The 11,360-nt window shown below is 39.1% G+C and overlaps 1 protein-coding gene across 1 annotated transcript; it reads left to right on the top strand.

The window, feature by feature from the left end:
* The first annotated feature begins 8,500 nt into the window (after positions 1–8,500).
* Positions 8,501–10,134, top strand: LOC107736378 (regulator of G-protein signaling 9-binding protein). The gene has a single exon (XM_016547810.1). It carries the CDS (start codon positions 8,714–8,716, stop codon positions 9,440–9,442), a length of 729 nt encoding a protein of 242 aa, XP_016403296.1. The 5' UTR covers positions 8,501–8,713; the 3' UTR covers positions 9,443–10,134.
* The last annotated feature ends 1,226 nt before the right edge of the window (positions 10,135–11,360 follow it).

The raw sequence follows: 11,360 nt of genomic DNA, 5'->3' as shown, positions 1-11,360 counted from the left end.
GCCTTTACAAACCTCTCAAATACGGCCTCTGTGGACAAAGTTAATTTTCTGTGCACAAAACTGAACTTGCATGCAGAAACAAAAGTGCACAAGATTCAGGTCCAGCAGTTTTGCCCTGCTTTTTCTTTCATGCACTGAGATGCTTGCCATCATTTGCTGTTTTTGCTGTGAATAATTTGAGTGACAGGTCTTGAGTAATATGACACTTACATCATGTTTTCCTCTGAATTAATATTTCAGTTTTTGTTATGGTCTCTCAAGCTGCTAGGTTGCAATTATGTTCTCTGATTTTTACAACCAAACATGGTTACGTTTTTTTATTGTAAATCAGCAAACAGCTGAGCGAGGCCCCCCTCAGTCCCTTCACGATCACGTTCCGGGGTGTGGGGTCCGCACCAGTTGCACCCCCCCTAAGAACTGCCCTGGATGTAACTGACTATTGACCAAAACCCATTTTAGATTCAATCAGAGTTGCTGAGTTATTTCATTTTTCTGTATGAATTGAACTCGTCATTTTGTATTTAAATTTGAATTAAATATGTATTTTGTATTTAATAAACCTTCATTTTATGGCCCACATGGCAGAGGCTTTTATTTCCCATAATGCATTAATTTACCCAAAAGCCTTCAAACAGCAACATTAAAACATGCGGGAACAGTGATCTGTCAGGACTAAATGAACACTTTCAGATATGGTTATATCAGTGTTCTTTCTGACTTGAAGAATATTACGATAAGCTCTTTTTCTGTAAGCTTAACAAACCTTTACACCGTGTTTTAGCCAGATGTGATGTGACGGCAATCCTCAATGTTTGTCTTTTAGAAATGGCTTCTATTTCTGCGACATCATGGCTGGAGCAATAATAACATACAATACAAACTATGACCTTGTGACCTTTATAGTTACACTGAAAGCAACAATGGATAATTTACCTCAGATCGGAAACATGAACAGTTAGCCTGACTATGAACTTCAAGTGTATTTCATAACAAAAATTGCATCAGTCAGTATGTTTTTTTTTTTTCATATTGTTAAAATGGTTAAATATTTAAGAATTAGATTTTCCATTCCAAAGTCGGGAATTTTTGAGATATAAACTCAAAAGAGAAAAGAGTGTGAATTGTAAGATAAAAAGTGGCAGTTACCTTTTTTATTATGTGGCGGAAATGGGTATGTCGCATCTGGTGTGGACAAACATTGTCACCGGAATCTTATTGCATTGCTTTTAGTTAGTATACAGTGTTAGATGTTTTCTAAACTTTCCAAAAAAAAAAAAAAAAAAAGCTGTCAAAAGTTACTAAAAGCCTATTTAGGTACTAATATGCCCCATCTTTTATGAGAGTGCAAGTACAGATTCTTGAAGTCTTTTGCTGTGTCATTGGAATGATGCAGGATAAAACCATACCCGTTTGTTGCAAGAGGAACTTTGGATGGTATGGAGGAGAGAGGAGGCTTTTCACTCTCACCTCAAGTTCTCGGCTATCTGCGGGTGAAGATGAGATCGGATTAGTGCTAAAACTGGCACTGACAGATGCTTCGTCTCCCGTCCAGATGATCCCTTTTAGTGGAGAGAAGTCATGGTTCATAATGCAACTGCAAGTGGCATCAAGGCCATCTGTGAGAGGCAATCAGCAGATTTACGTTAAAAGTATAAGTTAGAGAATGAATATAAGGGGATGTGCAAACAGACAGGAAGGGTTTAACTATAGATTGAACAGCAAATGAGATTTACCTTGGGTTTAATAGCCATGATGAGGCTATAAAACAATCAGATATGGCACTATGGATATGTGAATTACGCCAAGTCAGATATTGTGTGTAGGACTCTGCCAGGAACTACACAGTCTGTGAATCTCTGGAGTGCAGCATTAATAATTCAATAAAGAAGGCAAGCACTCTTTTTACCATTCTTTTCATCTGGCTGGTGTGCTGCATTTTATTTTTTCTTCATATCCAGCCGAGAAAACACTCATCTCTTTTTAATGCACGCTCAAAAACTCCAAAAGGAACTCTAAATATTCACTGCAGCCTATGTGGACGAAGAAACATGGAACAGAATATTAATATTTAGAAGAACTTTATGGACATGTTTAACAAAGTTCTGAGTATAAAGTACTGTGCATAGTATGTGAATTTTCTGTATGCATGAAATATCTGGAAGAAGAACTGCATTTGAGATGTGGCATCAATGCAGCTTGACTTTTCATTTCCATTTCCCACAGTGAAATCAACTTGACATTTCCATGTAACAAATGCAGTGCCGTCCTTAGGGGGGTGCAACTGGTGTGGTTGCACCGGGCACCGCGTGATCGCGAACGGACCGAGGGGGGCCCCGCTACCTACCTCGCACCGGGCCCTGCGTCCGCTACGGACAGCCCTGAACAAATGAATTAGAATTAATATCAGCCATGATTTTTAATATCCACTTTTTGGTCATTACATTAGTGGAGTGCTAGGAGTTAAAGGGATAGTTCATCCAAAAATGAAAATTTGATGTTTATCTGCTTACCCCCAGGGCATCCAAGATGTAGGTGACTTTGTTTCTTCAGTAGAACACATATGATGATTTTTATCTTTAACCGTTGCAGTCTATCAGTCGTATAATGCATGGCAATGGTAACAAAATCTATGAGAGTAAAAAAAACATGCACAGACAAATCCAAATTAAACCCTGCAGCTCGTGACGACACAATGATGTCCTAAGACACGAAACGATCGGTTTGTGCCAGAAACCGAACAGTATTTATATCGTTTTTTACACCACTATGTCCAACTGTCTTTGGGCGCGCGCACGGCATCCGGTGCATGAGGTGTGTACGCGCTAAGGTTTAAACTAAATATATTTTCTATTTAAAAAAAATATATTTCGTTGAGCTTTACTGTTTGCAAACATAGCTATATTATAGCATATAGTAAAAATTTATTTTGGACAGATTTTTGAGTGATTTCAACCACATGAAAACAATGTTGAGTTTGCATATCATTATGAACTTCAGTGTACTTGATTAAGCTTATCTTTGTATTTCGAAAAGTATAGAATGTACTGTAAATTCATATAAATGTATTTGCTGGTTGCTGATATCCTCCTGCCTCAGATTAAGTGCTCTATCCCTTTTGAAAACTTTGATCTGAAGAAGCCATTTCACAAGGTCAGAAGATGAGCGAGGAAAAGGCTACTTCCATTAAAAGGGGAATTAGTGAGCATTATAGTGTTAATCCAGGGGCCTTTAGTAACCTGGTAATCTGGATTACAGCATGTGCAGATCATCGTGTGGTTTGGGCTGGTGACCCTTCAGCCAAAGACCATCTTTATACTGCATTAGCATGTTTTCTGTACCATTTCAATACCTGATCTACTGTGAAGCTGCTTGAGCAAACACTCACAAAACCATCTGCCTTCCTCTGCTCTGTGTTTCTCATTAATATGTAAGCTTTCGCAAATGTTTAAGTGCCCCAAGGGGCCAGTAAACACACTTATTTCACTTCTACAGCTCGGCACAGTGAAATGTGCCATCCTTTCCATAGTTAGTTTACTGGAAGTTCTTTACAGGGTTGCTGATCAGGTCAAAAAACGTAAAGGGATAGTCCACCAAAAAAAAAAAAAAATCTATATCATAATTTACTCACAATCATGTAGTTTCAAAGCTGTATGTGTTTCTTTCTTCTGTGGAACATGAAAAAAAAGATACTTTGAAGCATCAAATAGTTTTGGTTCCCATTGACTTCCATTGTATTTTTTGTCCACGCAATGGAAGTCAAAGGGAACTGAAACCGTTTTTCAGTTTTATTAGCAACATTCTTCAAAATATCTTCTTTTATGTTCCACAGAAGAACGAAATGCATACAGTTAAATCCATCAAAACAATTCAGCTATAAGCAACGTTTGGAATAACATGAAAGAAGTTTCATTTTTGGGTGGACTATACCTTTAAAGAGTACATTTTAAGTTCAATATATCCAGGGAAAGTAAAGAACTTGCCAATACGAACCTTACTGCTTATGACAGGAAAGCAGCTGGAAGCTCGTGGACTCATTTGCCCTCTCCACTCTGAGAGCTTCCTGCTGAGGGTGTATTTCAGGTCACCTCTCCATCCACTGCAGAAGAGCCATTAAACATCAAGTATTTTCCCGGAGCATGGTTGGTTGTGTGTCAGTGTTCTACATGATTTTCTCAGTGGCTGTGGAAGATCAAATCAGTTCAATGCAGAAATGAATATGGAATTTGTGAAGGTACGCATGAAAACAACAATAAGCTGCCAACACCAGATGTCATGATTAGGTTTCAAACAGATGGTATCAGATGAGGTACCATTAAATGAAATAGACTATATTGTTCCCCAAATAAAATCTGAACTGCACTGCAGGGTGGTGCATGCATACATACATACACCGATCAGGCATAACATTATGACCACTGACAGGTGATTAAAACTGATTATCTCTTCATCACGGCACCTGTTAGTGGGTGGGATATATTAGGCAGCAAGTGAACATTTTGTCCTCAAAGTTGATGTGTTAGAAGTAGGAACAATGGGCAAGCGTTAGGATTGGTTCGAGTTTGACAAGGGCCAAATTGTGAAGGCTATAGAAGACTGGGTCAGAGCACCTCCAAAACTGCAGCTCTTGTGGGTGTTTCTGGTCCGCAGTGGTCAGTATCTATCAAAAGTGGATAATGCGCCCTTACACAAAGCAAAAATGGTTCAGGAATGGTTTGAGGAGCACAACAACGAGTTTGAGGTGTTGACTTGGCCTCCAAATTCCCCAGATCTCAATCCAATTGAGCATCTATGGGATGTGCTGAACAAACAAGTCCGATCCATGGAGGCCCCAGCTCGCAGCATACAGGACTTAAAGGATCTGCTGCCAACATCTTGGTGCCAGATACCACAGCACACCTTCAGGGGTCTAGTGGAGTCCATGCCTCGACGGGTCAGGGCTGTTCTGGCTGCAAAAGGGGGACCAACACAATATTAGGAAGGTGGTCATAATGTTATGCCTGATCGTATACACTGCTTGATTGGTGTGATTCACCAATTAGAATCGAGTATTACAGAATTAGGGTTAGGGTTCACTGCGGTACACTGCGTTGTACTACAATTCTCAGGGGTTAAATATTCTTTAACCTCTAAATTACCACCCATTATCATGAATGCAAAATTGTAGAAATAATTTTTTCCCCTAAATTAGTCCGTAATTTAAAATAAATAAGTAACTTTTTTACTCAACAAGACATAACAATTGAAAATACGATTGAAAATACACCAAAAACAGTATAATATTGTGATTTTAAAATAACAGTTTTCTCTTTTAATATATTTTAAAATGTTATTAATTCCTGTGATGCAAAGCTGAATTTTCAATATTCAGTGTCACATGATCCGTCAGAAATTATTCTAATATGCTGATTTGCTGAGCAAGAAACATTTATTATTATTATCAATGTTTAAACAAAATGGTTGTGCTGCTTAATATTTAATATAAACTGTGATACATTTTTTCATGATTATTTAAAGTTTAATTTACTTAAAATACAAATCTTTTGTAATGTTAGAAATGTCTTTACTGTAACTTTTGATCAATTGAATGCATTCTTTCTGAATAAAAGAATGAATTTCTTTCCAAAAATGACCCCAAACTTTTGAACAGTAGTGTATTAACACCCTGCTTGAAGTTAAAAGATTTCTCTAAATATTTACATTAGATACTAAGCAGATTACCAGATGACCATGCTTCAATTTTAATTGCACTATAAGGTTACCAAACTACTGAATTCATATGTATGGTACCTTCTGTATTGTTTTACTACATGCTTGTAAAATACTGAATGATTACCATATTCATCCACCATGGTATTTCAAAGAACACCATGGTTTGTTAGGCCTATATATGTATGTACACCAATTTGCTATTCTGTTGCTTGCTGGTGCTATTTTTTAAAAACACTGATAACTTATAAAAACAAGTATACTGAATTCTAATCACCCATATGAAGTCTCTTGGGGTGGCACAGCTGGCAGATGTGATGGGAGGCTGACTCAGCTAGCGGCCTGCAGGGACGTGCTGTTTTTCACCCTATGGGGAAACAGTTGCAATGGCATATCCTATTCTGCATGTACACAGCAGGTTAATGTGGAGGTTTTTTCCTCCGGGTCTCCCAGCAGGTGAATTCTCAGACACAACATTGCTCTTATTGTACAGCAAAAACAAAACTCAGAACGCAAAAACATGTTATAAAGACACTATGATTATCAATTAAAACGAGGCAGAGGCAGTCTGTAAGTTACTTGTTATTTGGCAGTGGCTTTTTATTCAGAGTGTCTCCCAGTGAGCTAATTGCAAAGATAGTCCGCTGGAGCAAACCTGGGGTGAGGCGTCTTTCTCACAGGGACAAAACAGAAGCAAAGCTACAGCTGAGGGTGGCCCCAGTCTGGGATCCTGCTCATGACATTAGTGATGGCAGCACAGATCCTTTCCCATTACACAGCCTGCATGCCTGTATCTGCATAGGCTCCTAGGAAAAGAGAACAAAAATCAAAATTAATGCATGACTAATCCTTCATTCAAATATATTTGGCATTCTCAACTCCACATGCTCTCTCATTCAGTTTAGAGGAAATAGGCTACTCACCCTGATTACCTGAAAAAAGTGTGATAAAATAGGATAGATAGATAGATAGATAGACTGATTCATGTAAATCTTTCTGTCTATTTATGAGATCCATATCATTTGTCAATGCACAAGTACTCACGGAGAGCAATACATCTAATTCTGGCTCTATTTTCATTATATCAAACAAGTGGCTGTCTGTTAATGAGAGATCTGATCTGACATAAGATGTTTTGAAATGAGATGCTTTTGAAAGTAGCACATGGTTGAGTGGTTGCCAATGGTGATTAAGTGAAAGTGACCTATATAGAAAACAAAGCAGTTCTTTAAATGAAAATCCTACAAAGCTAGACACAGCACATAAAACAGACTAGTTTGGAGTCGTCTAAAATCATATTTCTAGTTTTAGTGAAATTAGAATTTATCCAGTTCAGGTTCTCCATTTTAGAGAATGAACATTATAAGTTAAGAAAATTCTTCCTCTGGGAATGAATGACTCCCAAAATTATATACTCTTAAGGATCAGAGAGAAATGGTCATTAAAGCTACATCACTTTTTTAGTCCAAGAATCATAAGTTATATATGCATAAGGCAGTGCTTCTAAAAAAATTAAATAATAAAAAGACACTAGAAAGGACAAAAAATAGACAGGGCATTTTTATTTATTTATTTATTTTTATATGTGTAAATAAAACGTACATAGACTCCTTGTTTAAAAGCTTTGTTGTTCTAGAGTGTCTGTTGTTAAAAAAAAAAAGTAAGCTATTCCACCTGTAGTCCTCATGGGACAGATGCTTCACAGGGGAACTCTGTAATGATAGTGTGCATCTCTTTACCAACACTGAATCATATAATATGTTTTATTTTTGGGGGGTCTATTTGTGAGGCACACAGCTGTTAAAACCCTATAGTTATGATATGTTTGCATCTAAAATAAGAATGACATTTTCAGTTAAAGCCCACATTTACTGTAAACTCCTGTAAGCGTTGCTTGTTAACAAAATAAACCCTATAATCCACTCAGTATCAACACTAGCTAAAGTTGTAAGGTGTTCCAAAACTACTTGAGAGGAATCTAAATTAGTAAAGGAACAACTATATTTAAAACAGACCTTTTCAGCCATGCCATCAGTGTAATGGTTTATGAATATCAGCTCTTATTAAATATTGGACTGCATGTTCTTTTTTTTTAAAAGGTAGCACTGCCACCTGTTCCTTCACTACAAAACATTTACTGTGGAAAGGTATCATGCAGAGTACAAAACAGAAGCTTAAAACGGTTAATAGACTACTATATTCTATATTATGTTATATGAAAGCATTTTTTAAATAATATAACAAAGCTGTTGGTGTAGGCTAGCCTATCAAAAACAAATCTCCAAACTTATACTTTTGAGAGACCTATAAAAACGGTATCAAATGGTATCGGCCAACCAATCACGACAGGTTTGGCTGATCTTCCAGGATGCGAGTGCTAGACTGGTTATTTCTCTGGCAAGCGTTTACTCGTATTTAAGCTCGTATCACCGATGACAAGCGAATAACGGATTGCTGCTGCCTTCTGAAAATCTCAGCATCAGCATCACCATCACCACCATCACTATCAGCATCATCACCGACACCGACAAACATTACACGAGAACAGCTCCGGCGCGTTTAGAACGTTCGGGCGTTTGTTTACATTCCGCCTTCGGATAATCCGTTTACATTGCTCTCTCGGAATGCCTTTGTGACGTCATGGAGGTAGACGTTCTGTTTGGAGTTTTAAAATGAACACCTGTTATGTTTCAAATGGCATGCACGTTGCGCAAAAAGAAGAAGAGAGGCGACGTTTTAAATTCATACGGACATACTGAAGCCTTCTAATCTCCGGGAGCGCAACTAAAGCCCGACTGCTGCTGTCTGTCTGCATCAACAGGGAACATGGATGGTGAGGAATTTGCAATGACGAGAGCGATAATGATGATGATGATGATGAGTGCACTCGTATGGCTGCTCTGCTCCCGTGGAAACTAAAAGACACTATCATCCAGCGTGTTTTTCACTAGCCTCGGGCTGTTTTGTGGATTTTCAGTGAAAAATTTATCCGTGTCTCCACGCAAACATGGGCAAAGACGAATGCAAGACCATGTTGGACGCGCTGAACAAAGTCACAGCCTGCTACAGGCATCTGGTCATCGCTTTGGGGAGCACATCTGATTCCCAAAACCTCCGAGAGGAACTTAAAAAGACCCGAAAGAAAGCCCAGGAGCTGGCCGTGGCCAACAGGACTAAGCTCACGGCTCTTCTGAAGGACAAAAGCATCAGCAAAGATGATCGAGCCGAATACGAGCGCCTCTGGGTGCTCTTCACCAGCAGCATGGAGCTCCTGGAGGTGGACATGAAGCGATCCTTGGAGATCGGGCAGGATTTTCCTCTCAAAGTGCCAACGAGACACCTCATCCAGACGGGAATGACCGGCAGCACCACTACCGTGGCGGCTCGAGCCATGAGCGTCCAAAACATGAAGTACGAAGCCGACGCGAACATCGACACGGTGGACCTCAAAGAGCTGGAGACCGAGATCGCTCAGGTGGACCAGATGATGGAGGAGATGGAGATGAAGGTCCAGGTGGCGCCGTGGGCAGTCGAGGCGAAACAAGAGGCGGGAGCCGAGTTGAAATCCACCGTCAGTGTTGGGAATTCATCGGTTGGTGTCATCTCGATCTGCGAGGAGGAACCCAAGGAAACGGTGGAAGGTGAAACTGGGTTGATGAAAGTATTTGCAGGGATCATTTTCACCGTTGTTTTGCTCATAGCTGGAATTCTGGGGTATCTGGTGATTAATCTATAATGGATGAAGATAGTCTATCTGGATGACAGTGGCTCAGGGCTTTAGATTTTCTTATGGAGGAAGCAACACGTTGCTATGGTAGGACTGTGAAATTGTTCAGGTAATTTAAAGTATGATGCTCTTGGTGTGGAGATAAGCACATCACCTCCATGGGTATTAGTAAAATGCATCAGTGTTTAAAGGGAATAGCCAAAAGGAATAAAAACTCTTCCATGACTGCTTCCTCAACCCATGAAGGTAAAAACTGGACAGAGCACAATCAAAAGTGGGACTGTCACATAAAAGCTTTTATTTTAGCACATTTAAGCTACAATTTGAATTCTAAATTATTTGCCACTCTTTTGACATATCATAACTGGCTGTTTCATCCTTCGGCGAAGATCTACAACCTGAAGATTACAACTTTTGTGACCCTCTGACAGCATCAGTGGGTTGTGCATATTAAACAGGTATTTGTTTCACAGTTTATATATATATATATATATAGGTGACATATTTAAGGTTGCTCATAGTGGTTCTGACCTCCTGAGGACTCACACCAAGATATTCTTGTTAGTAGCCTACTTCTGCAAGCTGTCGGTTTATGTTTCTGAAGATGGCCCATGTTTGACTGCTTGTATTCTTGAAAATAGGCCTTAGGTGTGTTCTGAAAAACAGTCTATTATAGTTTGTTTGTACATATGAATTGTACTCATGTTAAATTAGTGTATATACAATATATTTATTATAATAAATGAAGTAAATGATGCTTGTGTTTTGTTTTGGTTTTTAGGCTGTTCTGTTAAACAAGCACTTTATGTTGAAAACTTCACATAATGTTGGTTAAATCGTCTTGTCTTATTCCATATTGCCTAATGGTACCCTAAATAGTATCTTAGGTTTTCTTTAACCTTATTCAAGCATTTACCGAACTCTCCGGTGTCTTCACAGGCACTTTAGAAAACCATATTAGTGCTGATTTATGTTAGGCAAACAGATCTTGAGTGAAGTTTATTATTTAGTCATTGTTGTTTTTAAATTCTGATCCCCTTAGTTTAGTTAGACTTAAGGATTAAGTATTGTTGGCAGATACTTCTTGCTCAACTAATTAAAAAGGTATTTATAGAAGAATTCAGAATCCAATTTACTTGCCTAGTCGTACGGTGTAGCCTCGGCACAGAGCAGACACTGTATTTTTTGCCTATTAATGTGATTAGCTGTTAGTCCTCTTTAAACCAAAGGAAGATTTGTACTGAGCTGTGCACAATACATCCTTTAATGCCTAATGCTGTTTTCTGTTCATAAAACTATTTCTCATATAACTTAAATTAAATATCTGTTAAGTGCATGAAAAACATGAGTTATTAGTCTTTGTCTAAAAAATTTCCACTGTGATGAAACTCACAGTCTGTTCATTTCATCATCATCATCATCATCATCATCTCCTTCTAACCAGCTTTTTACCCAAGTTTGATCGATTAATTAGTCTCCCGCCGTGCTGTGTGACTCAGTAGCTCATAATGATTGGAACAACTGCTTGTTAAGTGGCGCCCTAGAATGGAGCGTCAAGTTCTTATGCTGGTTTGATATTGCCAATAATCTACAGATGAACGTCTCTAGGTTACGTATGTAACCATGGTTCCCCGAGGGAACGAGATGCTGCGTCGAAGTCGCTTTGGGAACGCCCCTGCGTGACCGCGTTCTGAAGCACGTGTCAAATCAGTCCAATGGAGTAGCGAGACGTCACGAGCGGGGTGACGTAAGCACCAGAAAGTATAAAAGCGCATCCGGCAGAGCGCAAACCAGCTTCGATGAAGTAGCGCCTGGAGGGATGCAGGGAGTATGGCAAAGAGACGCAGCGTCTCGTTCCCTCGGGGAACCATGGTTACATACGTAACCTAGAGACGTTCCCCTTCAGGAACTCGAGCTGCATCGAGAT

Source organism: Sinocyclocheilus rhinocerous, unplaced genomic scaffold (genome assembly GCF_001515625.1).
Source record: "Sinocyclocheilus rhinocerous isolate Xijiao unplaced genomic scaffold, SAMN03320098_v1.1 scaffold942, whole genome shotgun sequence".
Classification (NCBI taxonomy): Eukaryota; Metazoa; Chordata; class Actinopteri; order Cypriniformes; family Cyprinidae; genus Sinocyclocheilus; species Sinocyclocheilus rhinocerous.
Note: the sequence above shows the minus strand (reverse complement) of the source record. Positions and strands in the feature narration are given on the sequence as shown.

Excerpts from the sequence above, each read along its gene's own strand:
- LOC107736378 (XM_016547810.1), top strand. The coding sequence starts at position 8,714 with ATGGGCAAAGACGAATGCAAGACCATGTTGGACGCGCTGAACAAAGTC.